At 39.3% G+C, this 14,233-nt stretch overlaps 1 protein-coding gene across 12 annotated transcripts in view; it reads left to right on the top strand.

The window, feature by feature from the left end:
- The first annotated feature begins 4,263 nt into the window (after positions 1–4,263).
- The window catches only part of LOC124284505 (mucin-5AC-like), a 34,095-nt gene continuing 24,125 nt past the window's right edge, over positions 4,264–14,233 (top strand). For 3 of the 12 annotated variants that reach the window (XM_046720588.1, XM_046720587.1, XM_046720585.1), the window contains exons 1-7: positions 4,281–4,493; positions 4,841–4,903; positions 5,197–5,276; positions 5,718–5,789; positions 6,712–6,829; positions 7,060–7,145; positions 9,838–9,909. In XM_046720588.1, coding sequence (XP_046576544.1) covers positions 4,469–4,493; positions 4,841–4,903; positions 5,197–5,276; positions 5,718–5,789; positions 6,712–6,829; positions 7,060–7,145; positions 9,838–9,909 — 516 coding nt within the window. In that variant the 5' untranslated portion in view covers positions 4,281–4,468. Of the gene's footprint in view, positions 4,494–4,840; positions 4,904–5,196; positions 5,277–5,717; positions 5,790–6,711; positions 6,830–7,059; positions 7,146–9,837; positions 9,910–10,831; positions 10,950–11,972; positions 12,777–13,568; positions 13,702–14,233 lie in introns of all 12 variants that reach the window. The other 9 variants (XM_046720584.1, XM_046720580.1, XM_046720578.1 and 6 more) reach the window with 6 other exon arrangements.

Genomic DNA, 14,233 nt, shown 5'->3' with positions numbered 1-14,233 from the left:
CCGATGTGACGTGAATTATAGAGTGCGGCGTAAATATATACTCACTCACTGCATTGCTGTAAGTCTCAAATAATGATATATGAATTGCAACCTATATTGTAAACTGACCTGTGCTATATATACAATTTGTATATATAGCACAGGTTCATCAACACATATAGATAATAAGAAAAGCACTTTGAATTCTAATTTATCATATGTTTCATTGTTGAAGATTCAGTTCTTGTTCAACTGATAGATGATGATCAAAAAGGTTTCATGTCAGACAGATATATCAGGGAAATTACAAGACTAATTTACAACCTAATGGAATATACAGAATTCCATCAAATACCAGGTCTTCTGTTACCTATTGATTTGGAAAACTTTCGATACGGTAGATGGTCATTTATTGATAAAACATTATCCTTTTTCAACTTTTGCGAATCAATTCGAAGATGGTTCAGAATTCTACATCAAGGTTTTGAATCAGATGTTCTTATTAATGGTTATGGAACGGATATGTTTGATATTCAAAGAGGTTGTCGCCAAGGAAATCCACTCTCCCCCTATATCTTTATCTTATGTGCGGAAATATTAGCAATTTGGATACGAAACAACAAAAATATCAAGGATATTTCGATTGGAAACATTGAATATTTACTGAATCAATTCGCTGACGACACAACATATGCCTTGGGTGGTCCAGAACGTTGTATCTATGCAGTATTCAATGTGCTAGATTTCTTCGCCAGATTTTCAGGTTGGAAGGTTAACATCGACAACACACGCCTCATTTGGATAGGATCAAAGAAAAGATTAAAAAATGAAACTATGTTCAGAACTAAATCTTAACTGCGACCAGGATGACTTTAGTCTTCTTGGAATCACTTTTACTCAAGACATAGATGATATGGTAGAGATAAATTACAAAGAAAAAATAAGACGCTGTGAAACGTTAATGTCCATATGGTCTGCGCGTAATCTGACTAAATTTGGAAGAAACACTGTTTTAAAATCTTTGATCATCCCAAAGCTAAAACATTTATTTAGTACGCTTCCTGACCCAGATAATGAAACTACAAATAAATTCCAACAGAAATGTTTTAAATATATCTGGAACAATAAACCTGATAAAATTAAGGGAAGCCAAATTATCTGTGACAAACAAGATGGAGGATTTAATATGCCAAATATAAAGACATTAATGCAGGCTCAGAAACTATCAATGGTCAAAAGGTTTTTCAGACGTAAGTCCAGTTGGTGCTATCTATTTATTTCTAATTTCCCAAAGTTTGGCGCTGGTTGTGTATTCGATATCTGGCGGAGGAATGTCTCCCACTGATCCATAATAAATATTATAGGGATGTTTCAACTGCTTGGTGGCAATTTATATCTCGGAATGAAGCTGACCAAGACGTAAAGTGATACAAATATTTGTGTAGGATGTAAAAAAGTTTTTTACAAACAGTGGTTTGATAAAGGAGTTCGATGACTTAAATGATAATATATACTGCTTTGGCAGTTTTGAAAAAATATTTTACTCTAAAAACTGATTTTTCTAACATTTACTGGTCTCATTAGATCAGCAAGGTCATATTTGAAAACAATTAACATAGATTTTAGGACTCTGTCAAAAATACCATACCAAACTTTACCAGCAACTATAAAACCTCCTCAGTGCAAAGGGGATTTTACAAACATTGTTGCAGATCCTACAAAAATTTACATTGCCAAAAACGGGGATCAAACAACGAAGTCTTTCTGACGACTGGAAAAAGAACAAAATATTTTGCACCAATGACAGCAAACTGTTTCCAATAAGAATATTACATTGCCAAAAATGGGAGACAAATATAAATGCATTTAAGATCGGGTATATAAAGAATTCAAAATGCAGTTTCTGCCAAGACGAAAATGAGATACTTGATGACATTTTCTGGTCTTGCAGTAAAGTTAACCATATCTGGCAAAAACTTGAAATCTGGCTAATTCGTAAAGCTCTTATCAATATCAAAATAACAACAAAAAAGCAAATATTGCTTGGTTTCCCAGATAAAAAAAATGACCCTCTCAATATTATTTTTATTATCTTTAAAACCTAATTTTTGGAAGCAAATTAAAAAACAGTGTACCACCTTTTCATCTTTTCCAAAATGAAATTAGACATTATTCTCTGATAACAAAGTGCTCTTCTTTAATGGAGTGTAATATCAGCGCCTTTTATACGTTTTGGTCTTCAAGTCATGAACTGTTCACATAATTTGTAAGTCATATGCTTGTTGAACTGTAACCTGAATGTCCTTTGTTGAGTTTTCTGAATAGTCTGTAATAAATTTTAAAAGTTGTTAAAGCGTTCACTCGTCACGCTGAAGACCCGGGTTCGAATCCCTACATGGGTAAAATGTGTGAAGCCCATTTTCGGTGTTCCCCGCCGTGATATTGCTGGAATATTGCTAAAAGCGGCGTAAAACCATACTCACTTACTCATTTCTATTTTGATATTTTTTCAATTTTGCAGGAGTGTGACACCTTGCACCGGAGAAAGCGAGACCAGGTGCTTTCAACCATTTGCGCCAAATGTTGTAACGTGGACAACTGCAACAACGACTGCGTTTAACAGACGACATCCTGGTGTCTAACATACGATACGTGTTTGACATTTGATGAATTGAAGTCTATTCTCCAAATACTATGCTTACAAAATGAACTGTATTGCATAAAGGGTTATAAATATAAGTTTGTTTTCATAATTTGAGACAAATTCGGGATGTTTCTGCATGAGCATTTAGCCAAGAGGTCTTGAGCCCTAAGTCGTTCTCTTCAGGAAAATTGGTTTTATGATGTCGCTGAATAATGGCTCGAGAGTTCCCAGTTGAACTAGAAATAAAAAAGATCAACACCCGGCGTCAACACTGATTTTTCACTGATCTATTTATATAATTGTCACAGTTTTTTCTCCTTTACACCAAAAGGAATTTGTTTATAGGCATAGTTAAGACTGGTCATTCTCTTCACTGACGTGTTATATTTCATAAGGTTATTTCCTCATAAGTACAATGACTATGTTGTACTCTCTGACCACGTCATCCTATCACGATGCTACACAAGTATCATATAAACTGTGAAGGTCCTAATATCTTCAAGTAACATTTCGAAGTTGAAGTATCAACGAATACATGATTGAAATGAAAAGTCAAAGAATGATCAAGTCACGGACTTGTAGCTTTAATTCCTTTTCTGTTTCTCTCCTTCCTTTTTTTCTTTGACGTTTTGCAATATATTCCAGCTCTATGGCGGTGGTCTGTAAACAATCGTGTCTGGACCAGACTATCCAGTGATCAACATCATGAGCATCGATTCGATGACAAGTGCCTACCAAGTCAGCGAGCCTGACTAGCCGATCCCGTCAGTCGCCTCTTGCGACAAGCATAGGTTGCTGAAGACCAATTCTAGCCCAGATCTTCACGGGGAAAATTGTCACAAGTAGTTTTCAATATAGGAAAGCTTGGTTTTGTTTCTTAATACACAGCTTTACATTCAATAGCAGGGCATAAAAGGACTATGATTTGCACATTGCAATACAAACGACACGCCACATTACAGGAAAACTATCCAATTGGAAACCCCTGCCACAACACCATACAAACCTCCTCAACACTCCCCTACCCTAGCACAGACGACACAACACACAACATAACACCAAACAACATCACACCACACGTCAATGGTGCCGACTGATGAATATCTGGTGGACAAAATGCGCGGCCTCAGCGATACCGTGATCATCAACTGCATCTTACTGGTCGCTGTGATATAAATAGAATGTTTCCGATTGCGTCGTAAAACATGAGTACATGATCAACTGATTAGAAAATGAACTCTATGAAGTTTTATCAACACTATGAGTTCAAATGGCGAATCAGGTACAAGTTATTGGTAAGACGATTACAGTCCATTTGATTTCATTAGAGACCGATGAATTGCTCACTAACACAAAATCTAATAATTGCAACAAAACCAAATTTTGCACAGTCACGTGAAATCGACAGACCAACTCTGATGATGATTCGGACAACGACCATTATTTTCTTTTCATGCTGTGCTACATGCATCTCATATTCATGCTCCTCGACTTGTGCCTCCCCTTAAAAATTAGTACAATTAGAAATTGCCTACAATGGTGTTTACAACGTCGATAGAATGGTATCATCTGTGGTCACACGTCATGTCTTCAGATCCGTCCCATTTCACTTCACACTTCTTTGCAATCCTCAAGACCGAACAGCTTTCAGGTTTAGTGCGAGATAAGATAGGACAAGTAGGTTTTGACTCAACTGCGAAGAAAGTTGCAACTGACAGGATATTACACAAATAGATCACCATCCTGTTTTTATGGTATCCTGGTTGAAATATTTATAAGGTCATAATAGGTGAACATCTGACGATCAACCGGAGGTAGACCTCACCTGTAGTCTACACAGCCGCCATGTTCAGGTCAATTCTTATCGCAGGTAAGAGCCAAGCCATCAACAATAGCCCCAGTGGAAACTGGCAAGTTGTTTTCATTTTTTTTTCTTAAAGCCTGCTAAAATTTTAGCAGATTCGATTTTAATTCCAGCTATGATTCCAGTTATGATCATATATTTATGAATCGCTGTCGTAGTAATGGTTGCAGGTGTCTGAGAAAATGTTAGCGTATCCTGCCCCCAAAAATGTTCGTTCTAAAATTACAATTAATGACCGACGCCCTTTTGATCACATTTCTTCGCAAAATACTTTCTATTATTTCAGTACTTTTGTTATTGATCGTAAATATGTCACGTGTTTGTTGAAATAGCTGTGTATTTTTGTGTTACAGTTATATCTGTACTGAAACTTTCTGGGTGTTCTCCAAGCAATCCAGTCAATAGGAACGCCCCAGGTTTGTACAACAACAGAAGGATAGCTTGAGAAATATGAAGTAATATTTATAAACACAGTTGTCAGGTGTGCTATCATTGACGAATATGCCAGCATTGTCACCGGGAAAACCGAAACTTGGATTCACATTTTGTACCTACCTTGGAATTCGAACCCAGGCCCGTGGCGTGACAAGTAAACACTTGACCAGTCTACCCCAAGACATATATTCAATGAAAATACCTGACTTTAGTTTACTGTGAATGTCACGGAGGTCTATATGTATGGATATTTTAGACATGGATCTGATTTCAGGTGGTCCTCGCTGTTACTCGTGTCCAAGTGTGGAGGAACCGTATCTGTGTAACGTGACCACACAGTGTGGACATGATGAGGTAGGGTCAACTGGTCATACGGGGTACCTCAGGAGAACAGCATACCGGACAGATTACAAGAAATAGATAACTCTTGCATAATATGGATGCTTGTTCAGGACATTTTGTCAAAAATACTAGCCAATATGTGACATGTAATCTGTCAAGTCAGCGAGCCTGACTTAGCCGATCCCGTCAGTCGCCTCTTACGATTCAGGCAGGGGTACAATGAGTGAAGCCCATTCCTGGTGTCCCCCGCCATGATATTGCTGTAATATTGCTAAAAGCGGTGTAAATCTAAACTCTCACTCACTCACTCACTCACTCACTCGCTTATAATCTATCTGAATTAATTATCAACATGGTCAACATGTCTGATTTCATTGTCAACATGGTGTTGGATTATGTCAATCCGTCAACACAATAACTTTTGTAATTTTCTTCTATCCATGTATGTTTCAGCAATGTTACACAGATGAATATTCCACAAATGGTGGGACGAATATCTTCAGCGTCGGTTGTCGAAGGATTTCAGTGAGTTTTACGAGTTATTATTACCTTATATGGCCCGCCATATTGCTAAGTGTGGCGTTAAACAACAAAGCAACCTTAAATGGTGCCTCTGTTTTGAAATCTCATCATGAGTTTGACGGTTACAGATTTACCTGTACGACAACAAATAGTGCCCTTAATGACCAACATAAACGTAATGTAATCAATTATTATTTCCAGGCCGCGATTTTGGCACTGTGGTATTATCTGAATACAATTCACCGTCTCAAATATATTTCATCTATGTAACAATGAATGACGGATTTGTAGTAAATTTCAAAGTCCGGTAGAATATAAAACAATTGAGATGACCCCCGACTCGAAATGCTTCACAATATGATGTATTGTGCTGTGAATCATTTCGAGTCGTTGAATCATCTCATATTTATTTTTTTAAATCTTTAATCTTCGCAAAGACACGAGGGCCTGTGTGGAATGCCACTAGACAAAATGCATGTATACTCATGGAAACGAATAAGGGAATAAGGGAATAAGTGTTCCTTTATACATTTCCAGAATTTAACCTACAGTGCAAGACAAAGCTTGTGAGGAAACCTAGAAAAGAATAAAGGAATACTTGTACTTTCAGGTGTTATCTTATTCGTTTCCATGAGTATATTACCCGTGGTTTAAATATAAGTAAATCCGAAAATGGATATTTGGCACAAATGTCACAAGAAACATGAACCGGATTAAAGGGCAAGTATTAGCCCAGAAACGTCGTGTGTAAATAATCAAGAAGTTGCACATCCATATCAAGTGTGTTGTATTATCGGATTAAGGGGTTCTGCAGTATGAAGGTGGAGTTACCTCGTCCGGTCGGCACGCCACGGTAACGTTGCAGTTGTATGTGTGGTCAGGTGTTCCCTTATTCGTTTCCATGAGTATATATGATCTGTTCCAGGAATGTTACACGGCAATCGTGCAAAGATCAGTCTCCAGTAAGCGTGACGTCAAGCCACTCAAGTGTGTGGAGTGTTGCCATGGCAACCTATGCAACCGCGGCGGTTGCAGTGCAGGGCGTATGTTTGGTTATCTGAATCCATAAAGAGACGTTAATACCATCACTCTGCAGATCTGTCAAGTACTTTCAAATTTATTTAATTAAACTGTATCTAATTTAATTGTATTTAATAATTAAATCGTAAAATCAGACTTGTAAAGGTTACTAATGTGGTGACATTGTTGTGTGTCCCAAGCCTTTAAACCAAACATTTGACAATCCAGTGATAATGACTGAACGTACTTGCAGTTGGGAAGAGCAACGTGTGCTACAACTGTCGCTTTATAAAGGACCCACGACGATGCCAACATGAGACCATATGTCAGGGTGATGAGGTTGGTGCTGTTCACGTTTCTCATCCTCAGATACTGTTACTCCACCCCTCCTCCAACCCGTGCTTGTCGTAGAGGCGACTAACGGGATCGGGTGGTCAGGCTTGCTAACATAGTTGACACATGTCATCGGTTCCCAATTTTGTAGATCGATGCTCATATTGTTGATCACTGTATTGTCTGGTCCAGATTCGATTATTTCCAGACCGCCACCATGTAGCTGGAATATTGCTGGGTGCGGCGTAAAACTAAACGCACTGCCTCACTCACTCCCTCACTCGATACCACTACCACTAAAATAATAAAACATCCGTCTCTACACACACAACTACTACTACTACTACTACTTTGGTTGGTATGGTGTTGTGGAGGTTGGTATGGTATTGTGGAGGTTGGTATAGGTGTTGTGGATGAGTTGGTATGGTATTATTGAGGTTGTTGTATGGTGTTGTGGTAGTAAGATTGTGGAGGTTGGTATGGTGTTGTGAGAGGTTGGTATGGTTGTTGTGGTATGGTGTTGTAAGAGTTGGTATGGTGTTGTATGGAGGAGGTTAGTATGGTATTGTTATGAGGGTTGGTATAGTGGTATAGTGTTGTATGGATTGGTATGGTATTAGTATTGTTGTGGAGAAGGTTGGTATGGTGTTGTAGGGAGTTGGTATGGTGTTGTGGAGGTTGGTATATGTTATTGTGGGAGGTTGGTATGGTGTTGTGGAGGTTGGTATGGTATTTGTGGAGGTTGTATAATATGGTGTTGTGGAGGTTAGTATGGTTAGTATGGTGTTGAGGAGGTTGGTATAGTATGGTGTTGTGGAGGTTGGTATAGGTGTTGTGGGAGGTTGGTATAGTGTTGTGGAGTGGTTGGTATGGTGTTGTGGAGAGGTTGGTATGGTGTTGTGGAGGAGTATGTAGTGGTATGGTGTTGTGGAGGTTGGTATGGTATGGTGTTATGGAGAGTGGAGTTGGTATGGTGTTGTGGAGGTTAGTATGTGTATAGTGTTGTATGGAGGTTGGTATATGGTATTGGTATGGAGGTTGGTATAGTGTTATGTTGGATGTTAGTATATGTTATGGAGTGAGTTAGTATATAGTTGTATGAGGTTGGTATGGTGTTGTGGAGGTTGGTATAGTGTTGTGGATAGTTGGTATGGTATGGGGGTTAGTTGGTGTTGTGGGAGTTGGTATAGTGTTGTGGAGGTTAGTATGGTATAGTATTTATGGGAGTTAGTATAGTATGTATGGTTGTGGAGGAGTTGGTATGGTGTTGTGGAGGGAGTTAGTATGGTGTTGTGGAGGGTTGGTATAGTATTGTGAGAGTTAACGTATAGTGTTGTGGGAGAAGTTAGTATAGTATTGTATGGAGGTTGGTATAGTGTTGTGGTATGGTATTGTGGAGAGTTGGTATAGTGTTGTAGTGGAGTTTAGTATAGTATTATGGAGAGTTAGTATAGTGTTGTGGAGGATTGGTATAGTGTTGTGGAGGTTAGTATGGTATTTGTGGTTAGAGTTAGGTATATGGTGTATGTGGAGGATTTAGTATAGTATTGTGTAGGAGTTAGTATAGTGTTGTAGAGAGTTAGTATAGTGTTGTGGTAGTTGGTATAGTGTTGTGGAGAGAGTTGGTATAGTGTTGTGGAGAGTTAGTATAGGTATTGTGGAGTTGGTATGGTATTATGGAGAGTTAGTATAGTGTTGTGATGGTTGTGGAGTTAGTAGGTATAGTATTATGGAGTGTTGTTAGTATAGTTTGGGAGGTTAGTATGGTATGGTGGAGGTATTAGTATATGGTAGGAGAGGTATAGTATTGTGGAGGTTAGTATATATGTTATGGAGGAGTTAGTATGGTATTGTGAGTGGTTAGTGGGTATGGAGGTTATAGAGGTTGTAGTTAGTATATGGTGTTGGTGGAGGTATAGTATAGTTATGGAAGTTAGTATGGTTATGTATGGGGGTTAGTGTGGTGTTGTGGAGTTAGTATAGTGTTATGGTAGTGGTATTATGTGAGGTTAGTATAGTATGTATAGTGTTATAGTGTTGTGATAGTTGTAGGTTAGTATGGTATTGTGGAGAGTTGGCATGATATTGTGGAGGTTGGTATAGTGTTGTGGCAGTATGGAAGGGCTTTATGCCACTGGGTTGTAGAGGAGTTCCTATAATGTGTTGTGTCTGGACATGTCGACCCGTGAAAATCCGGACTAGAATTGATCTTCAGCGACTGCTTGTCGTAAGAAACGACTAACGGGATCGGGTGGTCAGGCCAGCTGACTTGGTTGACACATGTCATTGTATCCCGATTGCGTACATCGACGCATATGCTCATGCTGTTGATTACTGGACTGTCTCTAGACTAACAACTAGTCTCTGAAATGAAAATATTTTACTGAAAAAAGTTCATAGTAAAATAAATTATAATATAATGAAAAGGAGCCCTGAGACTTTCTTTATTTTCAGAATGAAGCTGAGGAAATCTAGACTTGCCACAATTTCTAGACTTGCTTGGGCTTTCTTGGATATATTTGTTTCAGGGTCTGTACGACAGACTAGACTGTCTCGTCCATACTCGATTATATACAGACCGCCAACATATAGCTGGAATATGGAATAGGTTCAACCGTTTAGTCAATTGCTATGGTATAGCATTTTAGGATACATGCTGCATTTTACCATGCTTAACGGAGCACTGATTATATTTCAGCACTGTTTTATAGAGAAGGTGTTGACTCAAATCTACGACATCAAGTATATTCAGGGGTGTGTTGAAAACGCCGTAAGTACACTAAATGTAATATTGGTGAGCAGTTATTCTCTCAAGCTTCTTGTAGCAGGGGGCGGTGGGGTAGAACTGGTTAAAGCGTTCGCTCGTCACGCCGAAGACCCGGGTTCGATTCCCCACATGGGCACAATGTTGTTAAGCCCATTTCTGGTGTCCCCCTGCCGTGATATAGCTGGAATATTGCTAAAAGCGGCGTAAATCCATACTCACTCACTCACTCACTCTTTCAGCAGTATTCCAGTTTTTATCATAGATGAATACACAGTGCATTTTAATAAGTGTTTTGATGCAACCAAGGTTATATTTGGGATAACACTTTCTCAGTAAAGTACAGGTTCGAGTACGTGTTAGCGTTGAGTCCCATCCGGGATTCGAACCCTCGCGCTCAGAGTCAGGCACCTAATCGCCAGCACACAAAGTCAATATAAATAGAGGTTACAAGAGTGCGCTTGACACTTCGCCATGTAAAGAATTTCAACCTGGCGTGACGTGAATGTAGCAACTTCTTGACTAGCTTCCCCGTGGAACCTCTGGGTGTCGAACTGGACCTTGTCAATCTATGCTGCTCTTAAGTGACATCATTCATGGGGATGTCACGGTCGACGCCTGTGAGATGACGTTATCAGTCTGTATAACGTGATTCCGCTATAACAATACACGTAGGGGCGGTGGGGTGGCCTAGTGGTTTAAGGGTCCGTTCATCACGCTGAAGACCAATGTTCGATACCCAACATGGGTACAACGTGTGAAGCTAATTTCTGGAGGATTTTCTGACATAAAAGCATACTCCTTCTGTCACTCCAATACACGTTAATTTTTGTCTGTACAGGACATTACCTCCTTTAGATCTTCTCTCTGTACGGGCTATAATTATTAAATCTAAAACAGTGAATCTATGACAATTATTTTGACGTAGGAATGTGAGACTCTACGTCAATTTGGACCGATTGTGGGAAAGCGGGATACGGCGATCTCCACCTTGTGTGCTAGCTGTTGCTATGGAGATAAATGCAACGATGTGTGTTCTCCTCAAGGTGAGTGAAAACGGAAAGGCTTTTACAATAGAAGCCACATCACCCTTTCCACCTTCATAAGAAATATCTGCCAAAAGCAGAGTCGATTGTACAACTCTGGCTATATCATGAGCAGATAATTCTTTCAGCAGTATTACAGCTGTATGATGTTGTTTGTAAACAAAACACGTCCGATGAAATGTGTGTTTATACGCTTGACAAGACTGTTGGTCTAAAGATTGAGAATAATGTGACTTTCTCGAAACCCTTAGTCTGCGTTAATATATTGACATTCCACTGCAAAGTATTTGGCCTTGGTCAGGTAAAACCATAAATGTCGCTAAAATTTTCAGATTGTCGTTATGTTGTTATGAGATTTTAACCAACACACTACTAAAAGTCGTGGTACATTTATGTTGCTTGTACTAATGGAACTGAAGCACATTACCCATAACTGGTATACCTCCATTTGTTGAGTGAGTGAGTTTAGATTTACGCCTCACTCAGCAACAGTCCACCTAGATGGCGACGGTCTGTAAATAGTCGAGCCTGGACCAGACAATCCAAGGATCAACAGCATGAGCATCGGTCTACGCAATTGGGATACGATAACATGTTTCAGCGCAGTCAGCGAGCCTGAACACCCGATCCCGTTAGTCGCCAGTTATGACAAGCATGGGTTACTGAAGATCAATTCTAAGCCGGACCTTCACGGGTCTCCATTTGCTGAAGAATGAAAATATGATTATAATACCTTCACCAAACCAACATTATTGATAACGAGGGCGTAAAATGGAGTACTCTAATTTCATTCCCCATACATAGCTGTGATTTAGAAGGGGTATCCTCCATCCCTCTGCGGCAGCACGAACATCGCTTCTCGAGTGAGAGAGTTTAGTTTTACGCCGCTTTTAACAAAATTGCAGCAATATCACGCTGGGAGACACCAGAAATGGGTTTCTCACTCGCTTGCCAAGCAAAGTGAGTATATATGTTACTAGTGTAAAGAACAGAAAGTAGTGCTGACAATATGTTTCTCAGCAGGTTTTACAAGTACGACACAAAGGACATCTTCAGCAACCTCAACCCATGGTATTTATAGAACTACAAGTACCCCAATGATTGAAGATACAACTGTCGGTGAGACGACGAATGCGGAGCTACATACAATTCCTTCAGTGACTAAAGATACAACATATGGGATGTCAAATACAAGCCCTTTAATGACTGAAGATACAACCGTCGTTGATACTGCACAATCGGAGGCATATACAAGTCATTCAGTGACTAAAGATACAACCGTCTTCGAGACAAGTGGGATGCCAGATACAAGTCATTCGATGGATAAGGATACAACTACTGTTGATACAACAAATGGGATCCACTTTAGCCCTCTTCCTAAATCTACTACTCCTGCATTTAGTACCATCGGACATACAGTGACAACATCACCATCGACAAGCACTACAGCATCACCATCGACAAGCACTACAGCATCACCATCGACAAGCACTACAGCATCACCATCGACAAGCACTACAGCATCACCATCGACAAGCACTACAACATCACCATCGACAAGCACTACAGCATCACCATCGACAAGCACTACAGCATCACCATCGACAAGCACTACAACATCACCATCGACAAGCACTACAGCATCACCATCGACAAGCACTACAACATCACCATCGACAAGCACTACAGCATCACCATCGACAAGCACTACAACATCACCATCGACAAGCACTACAACATCACCATCGACAAGCACTACAGCATCACCATCGACAAGCACTACAACATCACCACCGACGAGCACTACAACATCAGCGTTGACCCTCAGTATGTGTTTAAGCATATAACTACTTGAACGACATCCAGTTTTGCACCTATGTACCACCTTGCAACATAATATCTATAACGTGCCGATTGCAGTTGACTCATTTTGTATAAATAAATGGTTGTATGTAGTAGTGACTGGTGGTCCGATTAATTGAAATAATCGAAGATTGGTCGCAATGACAAAATGACCAAGCATTGATCATGTTTTGTCATAATCGAACACAAACAATTTTGGACCACTTGTTTGCAATAACAATATTTTTCAAAAGGTTCATTTTGTCTCGACATTGCATAAGCACTACAAGCTCGTTCCAAGTCATGATTAAGTTTATCTTACAACTCCAGGAAACGTATGTTTCTAACACACTAGTCATCCTTTAAAGATGTGAAATTTTGCAAATGCATTCTGTGCAATTTGCGAAAAAAAACAGAGAACTACATGTTTTTCTTTATTTTTGTGCATTAACAAACATAACCAGGAAAATTTGATAAATGACGCTAACCAATTATTTTCGATGATTGATCGGTTGTAATGAGCCAATCATCAATTACACCAATTCCCAACACTATTAGTGACACTTCCCATGGAAATGAACTATATTTAGTAATTAACGTCATTCATACATCAGCCATCTACGATATTTATCATTGTACAACATGAAAGACTTCACTGTCACGCAATTCTATATAAGAAGTTAAGCTTAAGAGTTTTCTTGTATTATTTTACATATTTTTAGCATTTATGTTTACATATTTATACTTTATACCGATGTGTGTGATTGTGATCGGCAGCTGTGTGTCACAAGGAATGTTCTGGAGCAATCGAATGTGAAGGGACCGATGTACAGCTGTGCACAAGCCCAACTCCTTACTGCTTCACAGTATTAGATAAACATGCATCAGGAAGCTATAACATCAGTAAACGGTATGTATTACTTCAAATCATTTCTTCTTTCTATTATAAATAAAAACAACGTAACCCTTTCATTATACAAATGGTATTAAAACCGCGTAGAAATAGATTTTAATAATCGTAAGACACCTGTGCTAAAATATTTGTACGGACTGTATCATAATCATGTATTTATAAGTCAACATCACTAGTAATAATACTAGGGGCGGTGGGGTAGCCTAGTGGTTAAAGCGTTCGCTCGTCACGCCGAAGACCCGGGTTCGATACCCCACATGGGCACAATGTGTGAAGCCCATTTCTGGTGTCCCCCGCAGTGATATTGCTGGAATATTGCTAAAAGCGGCGTAAAACTAAACTCAATCAGTCAGTCAGTAATAATACCAGATGCTGAAGACACGGTGAGTTTATCCTGCCCTACTGGTACTACCCATCACAGACACATGCAACACCAAGTCAAATGTTCATCTAAAATCCACTAGAGAATATGGTAGGGAAGTAAAAATAGGGATTGACATCGGACATCAATTTTGTCACTGATGTGCTA

The sequence above is a fragment of the Haliotis rubra genome, unplaced genomic scaffold (genome assembly GCF_003918875.1).
Source record: "Haliotis rubra isolate DU_JTF1 unplaced genomic scaffold, ASM391887v1 Scf338, whole genome shotgun sequence".
In the NCBI taxonomy this organism is placed as follows: domain Eukaryota; kingdom Metazoa; phylum Mollusca; class Gastropoda; order Lepetellida; family Haliotidae; genus Haliotis; species Haliotis rubra.
This window is presented reverse-complemented; position numbering and strand designations above follow the sequence as displayed.